General features: G+C 45.2%; 1 protein-coding gene across 9 annotated transcripts in view; it reads left to right on the top strand.

Annotated features, from left to right (window-relative positions):
- The window catches only part of LOC137439021 (phospholipid-transporting ATPase IF), a 214,811-nt gene that overhangs the window by 123,845 nt on the left and 73,598 nt on the right, over positions 1-17,368 (top strand). For all 9 annotated transcript variants that reach the window (XR_010986841.2, XM_078767625.1, XM_078767622.1 and 6 more), the window contains 10 exons: positions 127-230; positions 320-394; positions 687-751; positions 2,557-2,638; positions 2,893-3,043; positions 3,164-3,361; positions 3,873-4,040; positions 5,509-5,678; positions 15,381-15,449; positions 15,686-15,759. Coding sequence is in view for 8 of the 9 variants with exons in the window: in XM_078767625.1 (XP_078623751.1) it covers positions 127-230; positions 320-394; positions 687-751; positions 2,557-2,638; positions 2,893-3,043; positions 3,164-3,361; positions 3,873-4,040; positions 5,509-5,678; positions 15,381-15,449; positions 15,686-15,759 (1,156 nt within the window). In the remaining variant the exon portion in view is untranslated. The remainder of the gene's footprint in view (positions 1-126; positions 231-319; positions 395-686; positions 752-2,556; positions 2,639-2,892; positions 3,044-3,163; positions 3,362-3,872; positions 4,041-5,508; positions 5,679-15,380; positions 15,450-15,685; positions 15,760-17,368) is intronic.

Below are 17,368 nucleotides of genomic sequence, written 5' to 3'. Positions count from 1 at the left end.
GAAAACGTTTTCAGGTTATTTTTCATCCGGTGCAAAAATTCCAATTGCAAAAGGGGAACCTTTACTTCAATCACATTTTCCCGTTCATAGCAGGTTTTGCATCCATACATTCTACTTCCTTTGCAGACACGATGTGCATTGTCGCAGACAGCCCACCTGTCATCCGACACCCTGCTTTCCTCTCTAAATGCCGTCATGGAATGTATTCTACCAGAACCTGATCTTTACAGGTACAACCGTGTATTAACCTGTTGGCATAAAATCTGTCGATCAACTCTAGCAGTTAGCTGAATGACGACTGCCATTCTGACCCATACAGGTTTAGTGGATCTATGGTGGTAATACGGGATAGCTCGCTGGGTGAAGGTGGGCCAGTGGACCGGTCTGCTGCACAGTGAGTGTGATCTCACTGTTTATTTCTCCCAATGTCAATTCTTTACTTTCAGTGGCACGGATGAGTAAAAGGTGATGATGGGCCTGTTTGCTCGCAAAAACACCTTTGCATTCCCTCAATCATGTAAATGTGATTTTTCTTAAATGATTACTCCACAAGAATGGAATAATTTCCTAATTGGCAAAGTAATTGATTTCAAAGCAAAGTAATTGCAAAGTAATTGATGTAGTATTTTTTTTTAAAACTCTATCAAACCGTTCAGTAGCTCATCGTTATTTCTTCCCATCTCAAGGCCACTGGAGCAGGACAGCCTACTCTTGCGAGGTGCTTCACTGAAGAACACAAAGTTCATATATGGTTAGTAGAATATAATGTGTGTTCTTCGAATGTCCTAATGTTAATGCGGGGTGAGTCGAGAGTGCCTCCCATACAATGGGTAGAGCCCTGTGATTTTCGACGGGGGTTTTCTGTAAGCCTTGGCCCACTCAGGCTAACGCTATTGTCTGCTATGATTTTGGTTGGAGTGTTGTACCTGTCGATGGATTTTATTTGCAGGTTTACATAAACTCAAGTCCTTACATGCATATTGCAAACCATAGTGTTACAAGAGCTTTCCTTCAGTGAGATTGTCCTTCCATTTACAAAAGTGATTAAATATTGGCATTTTCCATGCTGCACTCTTCTGTACACCAGCACCCAGGGCCGCCGAGATGGGAGGGAAGGGGGATGGGGGGAGGGGGTGGTGACCACCCCAGGGCCCGGACCTAATAGGGACCCATATTCGTTAAAATTTTAGTTTCATTTTGGGAGTATCATTATAAATATATTTACATTGCCATTGGGAGTGTTATGCTATTGCCACCCTCTCACATAGAATAAACTACTGTGGGAAGAATTTATTTAATGATAATCGCGGTATTGACGCAATTACGTAAATCAACACAGGAGTGTTGGCCAATGGCCAAACACCATCCATATGAATAGGCTTGAGAAACGAATCTGCTTTTTTTTTTCTTTTTTTTTTGAAAATATACGAATATACGAATAAGTATACGATTACGATAAGATTACAATAAGTATATGATTAAGCATATACGAATAAGTGAATAACAACCCAAAATTTTTTTTCAATCTTCTTTTTGTGTACATGTCACAGTTTCACCCATCCTTTTCTCCTTTCGTGTGCATCCTGTGGCTGCTGGTTGCATCATTTCTGGGAGTGCAGGATTACATAATATTACATTGGCAAGTTTTATCTTAATATATTAGATCTCAAACGGGATGAAGGGGGCCCGACACTAAGGTGAGACCTCAAGGTGTTGATGGTTTAAGGTGAGACCTCAATACACTAAATATTTCCCTGGGCCCCATTCTGGCTCTCGGCGCCCCTGCCAGCACCACAAGAAAGTTGGAGGTGTGAAATGAGGTGAACTGTAAAAAAGGAAAATGGAGTAGAGGTAGTCATCAAAATATGTTTTGGCAGAAGAACCATCTGTGGCTTCCTCACTCCCTCCACATATTCTCCATACATTCCTCTCCCTCTCCCACCTCCTTCACCATACTGCTACTTCCTCCCAAACTCCTTTACCTTCCCTCAATTATATTCCCACATACTCGTACCCTCTTCCCCTTCCTATCATGCTTCATTTTCCTTTTCTTTTTGTTTTAATCACCAGTTTGTCCTCCTCCCTGCATCCTACTTGAACCACCTTTAGAGGCCATTTTTCCCTGCAGAGCAGGGGTTGGCCTTTTTTGGGCACCGTGGTCCCCTTTTTGAAGCAATGTTTTACAGCTGGATGCCCTTCCTGCCGCCAACCCTGTTAGTCGCCTCTTGCGACACACAGGGCACATCCTACTTGATTCATATAATAAACAGATGAGCCCCAAATACGAGCGTAGCTGTACGAAATATGACATCATGAAAACTTCTCGCATTCAAAGCACATTGATGATCCCAGTTTGGTGTTTAACTTTGTTTTCACATTAGGCCACTGATCACAACAGCAGCCACAGAGTTGGTTTTGAAGGAGGCATTTCTCATTTATTGAAGGAGGGGTTCTGTTCCTTTTGTTCTGTTACGTCTTGATCCATTTTATGTTCAAGCTCCTCCATGAGCCTTGACTTTGTGTCCAAAAGAAATGTTTTTGTTGTTGTTGTTGCAGGATTGGCAGTCTACACTGGGATGGAAACAAAAATGACCTTGAATTACAAAAGCAAGACATTAAAACGCTCCGTGGTGGAGAAGTGAGTTTGACTTTTATTTTCAGGTTCATTACCTACGCGTCTTCCCTACACGTGTTTTCTTCTTTTCAAGTCATCTGACTTTAACAATGTTGATCAAATTGGCATTAGTAGTTACCTATCAACACCGAGTAACTAACTGTGACTTGAATACCCACAAAATGAGGTATTCCAGCCAATGCTTCGTTTGATTGCATCCTTCGCCTAGCTGAGTTGACAGACTCAAAACTAACAGATTTTCACCTTTGGACGATCAGGTCCATGAACAAGTTCTTGTTGGTATACCTGGGACTGTTAGTACTGATGGCTCTGGTCAGCACCCTGATGCAGCACTTCTGGTATGGAACTTTGCATGACCACACTCCCTGGTACAGAGATATGAATCAAAGCCACTTGGGTGTTTGGAAGGTACGTCACAGCTGAAGCGTTGCATAAGGCAATTTACTTGCACTACCTGCTGAGGCACGTACATTGTTAAAATGGTGTATTCAGATTCTGAGAAAGCAATTCCTCCACCCTGTCCATTAGTCTGTCAAAGTCGTCACGGATTTCCTCGCCTTCATGGTCCTCTTCAACTACATCATCCCAGTATCCCTGTACGTGACTGTGGAGATGCAGAAGTTCCTGGGTTCTCGCTTCATTTCCTGGGATCCAGCTTTAGCTGAGCCAGAAACTAAGGAGCCAGCCATGGTCAACACATCTGACCTCAACGAAGAGCTGGGCCAGGTGCTGCAGCACACATTTCGATCGTAAGCTACGCGGTAGGTTTTGACAATTGGCTGGTAAGCTGGATGAGGTAGGTCCAGCCCTCGGTTTATATAATGCGCAAATTTCGTCCATCCTTGGACCAATAATAATCTGCACAAACCAGGGCAATCTCTGGGCCTATTTGTTGTGCTAACCAAATCCATCCATAACCAAAGCCTCCAAAAACCAGGGTAATCCTTGGGCTGATAAGCTGCACCAAAGAGGTCCATCCTTGGGCCTATAAAATTGCTGCGCTAATTACTACATCACTGGAGCAGGAAGCTGCGCTAACTTGCTCCAATCTTAAACCATCAAGCTGTGTAAAATGGCTTTGGCTTGGGCTCCCCACTAAACGGTGCAAATGAGTCTTAACACTCATTTCGCCACTTTTGAAATTTCCCATGATAGAATTATGATTGAGATGGTTACATTGTATATGAGGTAATCTTTTTTTCTTTCCCTCTTCTTTTTTGCACCTTTTGTACCACAGGTGGAGTTTGTCCTTACAGATAAAACGGGCACGTTGACGGAGAACGTAATGGTGTTGAAGAAATGCTCCATCGGTGGTGTCAAGTATGACTATGAAGATGGGGAGTTGCTACGGTCTGACTGCATGGATATGACAGATGGCCCACCACCTAACAGTTTCAAACCCACTGTAAGATTAGCCATGTCTGAATTCATTCAATTGAATATCGTATTGGCCTTTTGTGTCTCAGCCATAACATGCTGAAACATTCCAGGATGAGATAAACATTAACCTGGCCAGTAATTGAAGAGGTAACCTGCATTTGACATGTTTTAAACCAATTGCGAACTGGTTGCTTAAAGGATTTTGGAGAAAATTCTGCAATGGAAAGGGAACTCTAGAAGTCAGAAAATAAGGAAGTGAATGAATGCAAATGGTTTTGAAGAGTCCTTGCTTTCCCATACCTGCTTATGAATTAAATTGGGGGTTTTACACATCCAGGGCCAAATTGAGTTGAGTGCATGAAAAAAATGTTTCAAGGTCTGTGCACCTTAGGTATTGATGGGAGTTCTTTCAGTTATTTTGAATGTGATGCTGATGTTTGTTTAATAGGAACCTGAACTGTGGAATCCTCTTTAGCAAAAGTTGTATTGTGTGGTGTGGATCTTCTCAAGGAGTCAGTCTATAATACACTTAAGGATTCAAAGACAGCTGGGCATGTGACTGCGGTCACCAAGATCAGATCATTCATCACATTGTGAATGAGTGTCACTTACGGAAATTTGATGAAGGATTTAGGGCAATCCACCTAACACCAGACAGTGCTGTGATTTGGCTGTCCAACTTAGACTTAGAGTTGTGAGCTGCAATTGTCATACACAAGAAAAGACTTGAGGGTTTTAGCAGTGGTACAGCTGCACATTAGGGTGCTCCAAAGAATTTAATTCTGAATTTTTATCCTGATCAAGGCACAAATAAAATAAAATTATAATAGGGTCTATGTGGGGGGGGGGGGGGGTCAAAGTGGGTCCAGCTTTGACCCCCCCCCCCTAAAAGAGATATTTGCTTTCTTCTCTGAAACTACACACAGTATTTCGATGAAACTTGACCACAACCTTCACCACCCGTGATGTACCAAAGTTTGTTCACGACATTAAAAAAAACAAAAAAAAACAGTCTCTGGAGGTCTACTGGGGGGGGATAGGTCTTTTTTGGGGGATGTTTGTTTAAAGTCTTATGATTATGTTAGTATGGTTCTACATGCTGCTCTGTCTTCTAGCAACCATTGAAATTGGTTTATATTACCTTTAGTCAGTGTAGTATACTGTTTAGTTTAGCAGGTGAGCGCCAGGGGTATTGCCCCTATTTTATATTTTGGGTTGTAGTCATCTGATGTAGTGGAACAAGGACGCATACAGCCAACAGAGGACATTTTATTTTTAAATTTTATCATATGAATCTGGGCCACCCTACTGCACCCCCAGCAAATGATGCTATACCCACAGCTATGTGCTACATGCAAAAGAAGAAGAAGAAGAAGAAGCATACTCAAACTAAACTCCTGATAAGTAATACAAGGTTAACTCTTTTGTAGTCTGTCATTGTGCATTATCGGGGAAATTCATCTCAATGCTACGTATTTATGTTTCCTGGACAGAGCTTTCTGGATCATTCCCTAATTAGAGCTGCTGCGCTTTGCCATACGGTGCATATCAGTCAATGTGATGAGGTGGACGGGCCTTTGGATGGAAGGCAGTTGAAGAGGTCATTACCGGAATACTATGCTTCATCACCAGATGAGAAAGCGCTTGTCGAGGCTGCCAGAGGGTTAGTGAATAACGCCATATGTATTGTGCCCTTGTAAAGCTGCTGCTGCTGCCGTTTCAGATTTTTCCGCTGCTGTCTTAGAAATAAAGCGAATGATGAATATTTGTACATGAGTCAATCCAATAAGAAATTGCAAAATATGATGTACGGAACAGAAAAAAGTAAATTATTTGGTGCTACATCCTTTGGAAAGGTACACATGGATAACGGGGGTAGTACATAGGGGCTTCCCTAACTCCCAAATACATGGTGTTTATATTTTAACGAGTAAGTCCTTTATGGGGGGAGGTGGGGTTTGTACACCAAGTTGAGGCTTGTGGAAAAGCTAGGCCACAGAACAGGAACAGAAAGAACACAGTGGAAAAAGGAAAACACACCAGCAACAGGATAGAGAGACGACCCTTTTTTTTTTCTTTTTTTTTTTTTGTATACTGAATCGAGGCTCGTGAAAGAGCTAACATTTACTTCACAAACAAATCAACCAGACAAACAAAATACACAAAAAGAGGGAGCGGAAGACAAGATGGGGAGAAAAGGGGAAGCACACAAACACAACATCCGAGAGCAGGGAGATGTGTGGAAAGGAGAGGGCCCGGGGGGAGGAGGCATGGGAAGGGGGGGGGGGGGGAGGGAGAAGTATAAAGCACAAGGACTTCCAGGACAGAAGTTGGTATTTCAAAAAGGGGAATTGGGGTGAAATTAGCGGGGGTAGAAAAGATCAAGGTTTTGGATGGGGGAAGATAAGATATGGTGGTGAACAGCTGTTTTAAAGACTTGGAGGGTGGAGTGGGATTGAAGAGAGTGAGGGAGTTTGTTCCAGAGGCGGGAGAAAAGAGGAATGAAGGAGTGAAGGTGAGCAGAGAGTCTTGATTTTGGCAGTTTAACCAAAAGAGGGTTGCAGGCAGATCTTGTGCGACCTGTAGGAATATTTGCGGGACAGAGCCCAGAGAGAGCTGGGGGGGGGGGGGGGGCAAGGCCAGAGAGGAGTCGGTAGAAGACGGAAAGACCACCAACCTGCCTGCGGTGAGTGAGTGAGAGACCCTTGGAGTTAGCGTCATCGCGGGAGATTCCAATGATTCTGAATGCTTTGGTTTCAACAGCGGGAAGGCGAGCTAGGTGTGAGGCAGGAGCACCAGCCCAGAGGGGAGAGCAGTATTCCATTGAGCTGCGGATGAAAGCCTTGTATGTGGTGAGGAGCTCAGGTGTGCCAAGGAAGGACTTCGCATGACGGAGGATGCCCAGTCGGCGACTGGCTTTGGAGGCCAGATTTGAAATGTGGTTTTTCCAGGAAAGATCATGGCAGATAGTGAGACCCAAAAGCTTGAGTGACATAACTTATTGGAGAGGATTATTCAGAAAGTGGATGGGAGGGTTGTCCAGTCGGTCTTTTCAGAGAGACATCGTAAGAGTGTGAGATTTGTCAGGATTGAAAGACATGTTCCACTTGTTTGCCCAGTCTGTGATTTTGTCAAGGTCTGCAGAGAGTGAGGAGGCTGCAGACTGCCGATCTGAGGGATGAAGAATGGAGCGACAGAGAGTAGAGTCGTCAGCAAAGAGATAGAGAGGATTTTCAAGAGAGTCAGAGAGATCATTGATGAAGACCAGAAAAAGCACAGGGCCCAGAACACTGCCTTGGGGAACTCCAGCCTGAACAGGAAGAGGAGATGAGAGAAACCCATTCAGGGCCACACGTTGACTACGACTAGAGAGGAAGTCCGCCAGCCATGCGTGGAGATTTCCATGGATACCAAAAGAGGAGAGTATGGTGAGCAGAGCGGGGTGCCAGACTGTATCGAAGGCACGTGATATGTCAAGGGAGACTGCTCTAATTTCCTGTTTGGCATTGAGGACCTCCATCCATTGTTGAGAAAGCAGAAGCAGCATGTCCAGAGTGGAGTGTCCAGGTCTGAAACCAAATTGATGATCAGAGATCAAGCCATTGGAGAAGAGGAAAGATTTCATATCTGAAGCAATGATGGATTCCATGACCTTGCTGATAATTGGGAGAAGGCTGATTGGTCTGTAGTTGCTGGGATCTGTTTTTGCACCTTTTTTGTGCAAAGCGGTGATGTTGGCAGATTTCCAAGCAGATGGAAGATGACCTTGAGCAAAAGAGAGGGTGAAGAGAACAGAGAGAGGGAGTGAAAGAGCGGAATAACATGATTTTAGGACCCGTGGGCTGATGCCGTCAGGTCCAGTTGCAGAATCAGAGTCGAGGGTTGACAGACACTTTTCCACCTTGTCAGGAGGAAAGGACACAGAGTCCAGGAGCAGCTGGGTACGACTGGGTACGGTGGGTACAGAGAGGGATGGGTTTGGGACACAAGATTTAGAGGCAAACACAGAGTTGAGGCATTCGGCTTTTTCACGTTTGGAGTCAGCCGTGTGGCCATTTAAGGTGAGGGAGGGGATGGAAGGGGAACAAACACCAGAAACAGATTTTACCAGACGCCACCAGGATTTGGAAGAGGGAGACAGATAATAATAATAATAATAATGCATTTATTTTATATAGCGCTTTTCAGGAAGCCCAAAGACGCTTTGACAGAGTGCAAAACATAATGCATAGCAAAACATAAAAACAATTGCAAAAAAAGAAGAATCAATAGGGAAATATTCAAAGCACAAAGGAGGGAGAAGGAGAGGAGATAGTCAGGGGTTAGATGCTGTGGGTTAAATGTTGAATGCAGTGTTGAACAGGTGGGTCTTGAGTGATGTTTTGAATGTGGTGAGTGAGGAGGAGTCTCTGATGGTGTGAGGTAGCGAGTTCCAGAGGGTGGGAGCAGCGAGATGGAGAAGGCCCTGTCCCCCCAGGATCTAAATTTGGTCCGGATGGGGGGGGGGGGGGGGTCAGGAGGTTGGTACCAGCAGAGCGGAGGTTGCGGGTGGGAGTGTGTCTGGAGAGGAGGTCAGCCAGGTAGGATGGGGCCAGGTTATGGAGGGCTTTGTAGGTCAAGAGGAGGATTTTGTACTGGATTCTCTGGGAGATGGGGAGCCAGTGAAGCTTGTAAAGGACGGGGGTGATGTGGTCACGGGTCCGGGAATGGGTGAGTAGACGGGCAGCGGAGTTCTGAATGTATTGGAGTTTATTGGTGATTGTTGAGGGTGAACCATAAAGGAGGCTATTGCAGTAGTCCAGACGGGAAGTGATGAAGGTGTGGATGAGGGTTTCTGCAGCCACGGAGGAGAGGGATGGACGGAGACGGGCGATGTTTTTCAGCTGAAAGAAGGCTGTCTTTGTGATCTGTTTAGTGTATTTGTCGAAGGAGAGGGTTTGGTCAAAGATGATGCCAAGATTCCGGATGTGAGGGGAGGTGGATACTGGGAAACCGTCGATGTTGAGGGCAAAGTTATGGGTGGACTTGGTGAGCGTTTTTGGGCCAATGATGATTATTTCAGATTTATCACAGTTAAGTTTGAGGAAGTTGATTTGAAGCCAGGATTTTATTTCAGTGATGCAGTTTGTCAGGATAGAGTGGGTGGCGGTGGAGATGGACTTGGTGGAGATGAAAAGCTGGATGTCATCGGCGAAGTAGTGGAATTGGAGACCATGGCGGCGGATTAAGTGACCGAGGGGGGACAGGTAAAGGATGAAGAGGAGGGGGCCAAGAACTGAACCTTGGGGGACACCTTGGGGGAGGGGAGCAGTGGGGGATTTGCAGTTATTGATGGAGATTGATGGAGCATATAAGAGAGTTTGGTCCTGAGGACGGAGAGATATTGTTTCCTGGCTCTCCTGAGGGTGGACACACACTTGTTTCGGGCTTTGTGAAAGGAAATGAGATTTCCTTCCGTTGGATTTGCTTTCCAGGAGACGAAAGCAAGTTGTTTCTGGGCAATTGCCTCACCACAAGATTCCGTGTACCATGGACGGGAGGAAGGGTATGACAACTGAAGACGAGAAGGGATAAAACTGTGCATGAGAGAGAGCAATTTACTTTGGAAGAATTCCCAGGATGAGTTGATGTCAGAGGCAGTAGAGATGGGAGACCAGTCCAGATGATTGATGGCTGCTTGAAGACCGTGCCAGTTGGCCTGAGTGAAATGCCAGACTCGTCGACGCTGAGGAGGCTCTCTGAAAATGGTCAGAGAGATGTCCACTTTAACAAGCACATGATCAGAAGAGCCGATTGGAGCAGAAGAAGAGCAGCAGACATTTTCAGGGAAGTTAGTCATAACCAAGTCCAGAAGTGAAGATTCTCCGTTGACTGAGATCCGGGTTGGGAAATTGACAGATTGTGTCAGTCCCAGTGAGTCACAGAAGTCCTTTGCTGAAGAGCCATGGCTGGTGAGAGAGGTACCCACCCCCAGCCAACTGGCATGGTGACAGTTGAAATCACCACATATGAGGAAGAGAGAGTTGGGATGGGTAGATAGAAGTTGGTCCATATTATCAGACAGCGAGATGTAGATGGAGTCATCACTGTTTGGTGGACGGTACAACACGCATATGAACAAAAGGTGGGAGCGAAGGGGAAGCCATAGCCAAAGGTATTCCTGGGGGTGAGGTGGAGAGAGGGCAGTGCAGGGCGAGTGAGGAAGAGAGTTTTTTATAAAGATAGCAACCCCACCTCCAGAACGAGGCTCAGGTCTATCATACCGGAGGAGGGAGTAACCTGGGAGAGATACCAAGGAATCAGAGACATCATGAAGGAGGAAGGTTTCTGTTAAGCAGATCACGTCTGGTTTGTCAGAAGCAACCTGTATGGAGAGATCAGTTAAGTTTGAGCGAAGGCCCCGGATGTTTGAGGTCCATACTGTTAAGGAAGAGGAAGGGGGAGCATCGGATACAGAACAGGGGGGGGGGGGGGAGCGGTAGGGCAGGATGTGGAAGAGGAGGAAGAGGTAGGGAGAGCTGTTGCAGGTGTGTCAGAGATTACAGAATAGCTTGGAGAAAGGGAAGAATGGGGTGGACAAAAGGTTTGATGGTGTTTGGGTGAGGCGCAGTGAGGTGTTATTTGAGGAGGGGAAGAGTGAGGCAGAAGGTTGAGGAAGATGAAGGTGAAAGTTGGAAGAGGGAAGAAGCGGGGAGGACGCTTTGAGGAGGAGGGGTGAGAGGGGAGTCTAGGAGGGGAGGAGTGAGGGAGAGTCTCGGAGGGGAGGGGTGTGGGGGGAGTTTAGGAGGGAAGGGGCAGGGGGGGAGATTTGAAAGGGATGGGTGTTTGGGAAGATTTGGGGGGGAGGGGCAAGGGGGAAGATTTGACAGAGATGGGTGATGGGGAAGATTTGGAGGGGAGGGGTGAGATTGGATTTTGAAAAGTGTACGATTTATGGGAAACGAACATTTATTGCAAAATGAGTTTCTTGAGACATTCGAGTCAAAAATACGTTTGAGGACGCTGAAGGATGGGTGGAGTTCTGGAGAGTTTAGGGAATGAATGAAAGATGCACTGTAAGAGATGGAATTTTTTTTTTGAATGAATAGAATTGGTGAGCAAGTCGAAAGCATCCTTTTATAGAAGAAGTAGAAAAAAGTGTTATAGAATATGACATAATAATAAAGTTCTTCAGGGGACAGATGAAACATGTATTAACAACTTGATCACGTGATCTCGAACAACGTGGTTGAAGAACGAAAGAACAAATAACGAAGAACGAAAGAGCAAAAGAACGAAGAACGAAAGAACAAATAAGAACGTACAAGCGGATAAGAACAGGGAAGGGGAAAAAAATTTTTTTTTTTTTTTGAGATTTTAAAACAAGGGAGTATGGGTGAAAAGACCGTGAAAAACAGAGACCGACAGTAGTTGCAGCGCGATCGAAGAACCGCTGAGACAAAAAACAAAAGCCTCAAGCCAAGGTCTGAGGACACGGTAGCCTACTACTACTAGCACTACACTAGGCCTCAGAATACACGATACGAAAAAAACCGACGATTCTGTACACAGGTATGAAAAACCAACACCGAGAAACCTATTAAAGTCACCCCAATAGGTACATACTATGGTGAAACATACAAATACATAGGTACATAAATAGGTACAATAGGTACATACAAAGAAAGATAAAGATACGCCAAAAACACAAATGTGAAAGATCACTTAGCTTCGAAAGCGTGAGCGCATGGAACAGCTTCGAAAAGACGTGACCTCGCCGTGATCTCGCGAGAGCACCAAACCCTTGGAGGAATAATGGGTCAGGGCAAGAATGAAAACGAGGGGAGGAGGGATGACAAAAGGAGTGAACAAACTGGATGCAGGTTAAACTAGAATGACACCCGGCAGAGCGCATACCTCCGCCAGGCTGAACAATTTACGTGTTGTATCCCACTACTAGGCCAGATCTGCATTCGGATCTGAACAAAAATCTAATCTGCTTGTTCATGTCACCGAACCAACTAACTCATCCAGCAAGTTTCGTCCGAATCCGTCCACAACGTTTTGAGATATCCTGCTCACAGACAGACAAACAAGCAGACAAACAGCGGTGGAAATGTAACCCCAGTCCACCTTTGGTGGCAGAGGTAAATCTAGCGGTATGAGAGCTGAACGAAGAGGAAGTGAATACAGGGGAGGGAGCAGTGATGAAACAAAAATAGAAAGGAGGCAAGAGGGAAAAGAAAGAAAACACATTAACCTGGAAATAAAATTTTGGTTGGAAGGGTTAATGCAGGTACATCTTTCTGAAGCATTAGGCTCCATTGACGCAAAATATTAGGTTCCTAACAGATATAGTTTTCAGGGTATGGGAATCACCCTGTAGAAAAGATAATGAGTATGTCACCCTGTAGAAAAGATAATGAGTATGGATGAGGGATGAAAAAAACAACAATCATGATTGTGATTGGGATGACTTTATCCAAATGTGTTGAATATTGTTTAACGGCTTGTATAAGCATTTAGCACTGATACAGTGAAAAATGACTTCGGTAGACATTGGAGTAGAGGTGGAGCGTGAGGTTGTTGGGGGTCTTGAAGGGAAAGAACAGCCAGAGGGTCTTGAAGGGAAATCGTGTGTTAAAATGGTGATTGCATTTTGTAGACATCCATAGATTATGGGGACAAAAATGGTGAATTGTATGCCTGAAAGCCAGGGGAACTATATTTTAGGTTTATCCATCTTTGCATCTGTTCATTATCGGTTTACTAGCTCACCTGGAACGTAGCTCCGAGGAGCTTATGTGATGGTGCGTCGTCAGTCCGTAAACACTTGCAACTTCTTCTCCGAAACTGCTGATGGGATTGTGACAAAACTGTGCACAATTTTTTTTTTGTTATGTTGTGACTATAGTTTGTTCATGGCATTAAATTACGGCGGGGGGGTTGGCCCCGAGCATAGGTATTTTTTTTTCTTTTCTCAGAAACCACTACAATTCCGATGAAACCTGACCACAACATTCCATGAATCACCCGTGATGGACCAATGTTTGTTCCCGACATTTAATCAAATCGGCGTCTAAGGCAGTCTATGGGGGGGGTTGCCCCCAGAATAGGTATTTTCTTTCTTCTAAGAAACTACACACACAATTTTTTATGAAACTTGGCCACAACCTTCATCACCCGTGATGCACCAAGGTTTGTTCACAGCATAAAAAAAAAATCGGGCCCTGAGTGGTCTTTGGGAAGGAGGGGGGTTGCACCCAAAAATAGGTATTTGCTCTGTCCTCAGAAACTACACAGACAATTTCGATGAAACTTGACCAAAACCTTCATCATGCGTGTTGTACCGATGTTTGTTCAAGGCATTAGAAAAATCGGGTCTGAGGAGGTAAACAGGGTGGGGGAGGGGGAGGGAGAGAAGGGTTGCTCGTTGTTTTTGTTGTTGGTTTGTTTAAAGTTATGATTATGTTCGTATGATTCTATATGCTGCCCCGTCTTCCAGCAACCATTGCAATTGGTTTAAAATACCCTTAGGCAGTGTAGTATAATGCTTTATTCTACCAGGTAAGCACCCAGGGGTATTGCCCCAATTTTTTTTATTACCATGATAATTTTTGAACCACTGAAGAGATTTCAACCAAACTTGGCTCAAGTATAGAATGTAATACAAGGATAAACGTAATATGTTAAGGGTTCCAAAGACCAAAGGTCAAAGGGAATGTATCCTTTGTTAATCATTTTTGCGACCATAACTCAAGTTAGAAGCATCTGATGTTCTCGCCTCTTCTTTCTCTCTATCTCTCTCTCTCTCTCTCTCTCTCTCTCTCTCTCTCTCTCTCTCTCTCTCTCTCTCTCTCTCTCTCTCTCTCTCTTTCTCTCTCTTTCTCTTTCTCTTTCTCTTTCTTTCTTTCTCTCTTTCTCTCTTTCTCTCTTTCTCTCTTTCTCTCTCTTTCTCTTTCTCTTTCTCTTTCTTTCTTTCTCTCTTTCTCTCTTTCTCTCTTTCTCTCTTTCTCTCTTTCTCTCTCTTTCTCTCTTTCTCTTTCTTTCTCTTTCTTTCTCTTTCTTTCTCTTTCTTTCTCTTTCTTTCTCTTTCTTTCTCTTTCTTTCTCTCTCTTTCTCTCTCTTTCTCTCTCTTTCTCTCTCTTTCTCTCTCTTTCTCTCTCTTTCTCTCTTCTCTCTCTCTTTCTCTCTTTCTCTCTTTCTTTCACTCTCCCTCCCTTCCTCCCTCTCTCCCTCTCTCTCTCGCTCTCTCTCCCTCTCACTCTCCCTCCCTTTCGCTCCCTCGCTCTCGCTCTCGATCTCGCTCTCTCTCTCTCTCTCTCTCTCTCTCTTCCTCCCTCTCGCTCTTTCTCCCTCTCCCTCTCGCTCTCTTTCCCTCTCTCTCTCTCTCTCTCTCTCTCTCTCTCTCGCTCTCGCTCTCGCTCTCGCTCTCCCTCCCTCTCTCACCCTCTCGGTCTCTCACCCTCTCGGTCTCTCTCCCTCTCGGTCTCTCTCCCTCTCGGTCTCTCTCCCTCTCGGTCTCTCTTCCTCTCGGTCTCTCTTCCTCTCGGTCTCTCTCCCTCTCGGTCTCTCTTCCTCTCGGTCTCTCTCCCTCTCGGTCTCTCTCCCTCTCGGTCTCTCTCCCTCTCGGTCTCTCTCCCTCTCGGTCTCTCTCCCTCTCGGTCTCTCTCCCTCTCGGTCTCTCTCCCTCTCGGTCTCTCTCCCTCTCGGTCTCTCTCCCTCTCGGTCTCTCTCCCTCTCGGTCTCTCTCCCTCTCGGTCTCTCTCCCTCTCGGTCTCTCTCCCTCTCGGTCTCTGTCCCTCTCGGTCTCTCTCCCTCTCGGTCTCTCGCCCTCTCGGTCTCTCGCCCTCTCGGTCTCTCTCCCAATCTCTCGCTCTCTCTCTTTAGTGACCTTTAAGTGAGATTATACATAACAGTGGGTTGACATCTGACATGGACGGAGGCATGCCCATAGACGCCTATACTTCTAATTCAATATATATATTTTAATTATCCATCAACCACATGACGTCCACTTCTGTACATATTTGATTAATATCGAGACGTTCCCTTGGCTTAAAAGTGTGAATATTGTGACTCGTATTGCCATTTCCTTTGTTAAAGAAAGAAAAATAACCTTGACCACTCTGGCTCCTCAAACTTGGCCAACAGTTCATTAAACAAAATGAATGTATCACACATTACATCTACATATGGACATAAAACGTATCTTAGACACTATTTTCTGTCGAGCATAAAATCACTTCGAGTTTGGGAACTAAACAAGATGACTCAAAGATGAGTACCATACTCGTGAGAAAGCACTTGCTCGGAATGTTTTTCTTATTTTTGCTCAACCCTTGCACTTGCATCTTCAATCACTTTATCTATTATTGTGTTTCAGACTTGGAGTGACATTCTTGGGTAGCGATAATCATCAAATGACACTCGATATCAAGGGAAATGAAGAGAGGTGAGCTGGCAGCTTCTTTAACGCAAGGAGCCATCTTCGTGTTTGAAGTCACCGTGGGTTTGCATCTGGGATTTGCTCGCGATTGGCTGGAGGATGACACAGTCACATATCCCTCTATTGTGTAATATTCATGTATTTAGATGAACGTCTCTCATTAAAAAACTTATCAAGGATTTCTCGAATACATGGATGCCTTCCATTCGGAATGTTATGATGAAATCTTCCCTTGTCTCCAGGTTTGAAATTTTGACCATCCTGGAGTTTGATCCAATGCGTCGATGCATGAGCATTATCCTACGTCGGCCTGATGGTATGCACCGCATCACTGTATATTGGATTCATGAGATCCCACTCCACCCTCCAGGTCTTTAAAACAGCTGTTCACCACCATCTCTTATCCTCCCCCATCCAAAACCTTGATCTTTTCTACCCCTGCTAATTTCGGTCCCCTTGTGTTTTATACCTCTCCCCCCCCCCCCCTCCCCTTCCCACGCCTCCTGCCCCCAAGCCCTCTCCCTCCCACACTTCTCCCTGCTCTCAAATGTTGTGGTTGTGTGCTTCCCCTTCTCTCCCCATCTTGTCTTCCGCTCCCTCTTTTTGTATATTTTGTTTGTCTGGTTGATTTGTTTGTGAAATAAATGTTAGCTCTTTCACGAGCCTCGATTCAGTATACAAAAAAAAAAAAATGGAATGTACAAGTTGGGACTCCCTTTGATTTGCAATGCATAGCATCGGATGGTTTTGTTTATGGTTTAATGATGTGCTTGCTGTTGGGTATGAGGTCACAGAAGGCAGTCTTGAATGCCACAGAAAGCACAGGTTTTTTTTGGTTGTAGAATCGAGGCTCATGGTAGAGCTAACACATTGAACATGAAAACATGCACAGACACATAAAACATGCAATGAAAGGAGCGGGAGACAAGAGGGAGAGAGAGGGAAGCACACAAGCACAACAACAGAAGAGAACAGGGATGCTGGTAGATCTGTGGAAGGTGGAGGGCTGGGGAGGAGGGAGAGGTACACAGTATAAAGCAAATTAACACTTCTAGGAATCCCATGAAAGAAGTTGGGGGTTTTAACGAGGGTAGAAAAGATCAAGGTTTTGGATGGGGGAAGACAAGAGATGGTGGTGAACAGCTGTTTTAAAGACCTGGAGAGAGGAGAGGGATTGAAGAGAGTGTGGGAGTTAGTTCCAGAGGTGGGTGAAAAGAGGAATGAAAGGGTGAAGGTGAGCAAAGAGTCTTGATTTTGGCAGTTTCACCAGAAGAGGGTTGCTGGCAGATCTTGTGTGTCCTGCAGGAATATTTGGGGGACAGAGCACAGACAGATTAGGGGGAGCAAGGCTGGAGAGGAGTCGGTAGAAGACAGAAAGACCACCTACCTGCCTGTGGTCAGAGAGAGAAAGGCCCTCAGAATCAGCTTCATTGCTGGAGATTTCAATGATCCTGAATGCTTTGGTTTCAACCGCGTGCAGCCGAGCTAGGTGTGAGGCAGGAGAACCAGCCCAGCTGCGAGAGCAGTATTCCTTTGAGCTACGGATGAAAGCCTTGTATGTGGTGAGGAGCTCAGAAGTGCCCAGAAAGGACTTCGCACGACGAAGGATGCCCAGTCGGCGACTGGCTTTGGAGGCTAGCTTGGAAATGTGGTTTTCCCAGGAAAGATCATGGCAGATATTGAGACCTAAAAGCTTGAGTGACAGAACTTCTTCAAGAGGATTGTTCAGAAAGTATATGGGAGAGTTGTCCACATGGTCTTTTCGGAGAGAAAAAGTGAGTGTGAGATTTGTCAGGATTGAAGGACATGTTCCACTTGTTTGACCAGTTTGTGATATTGTCCAGGTCTGCAGAGAGTGAAGAGGCTGCTGCCTGCTGATCTCAGTGTTGGGATATGGAGCGGCAGAGAGTGGAGTCATCAGCAAG

Source organism: Myxine glutinosa, chromosome 13 (genome assembly GCF_964187855.1).
Source record: "Myxine glutinosa chromosome 13, kmMyxGlut1.1, whole genome shotgun sequence".
NCBI classification, from domain to species: Eukaryota; Metazoa; Chordata; class Myxini; order Myxiniformes; family Myxinidae; genus Myxine; species Myxine glutinosa.
This window is presented reverse-complemented; position numbering and strand designations above follow the sequence as displayed.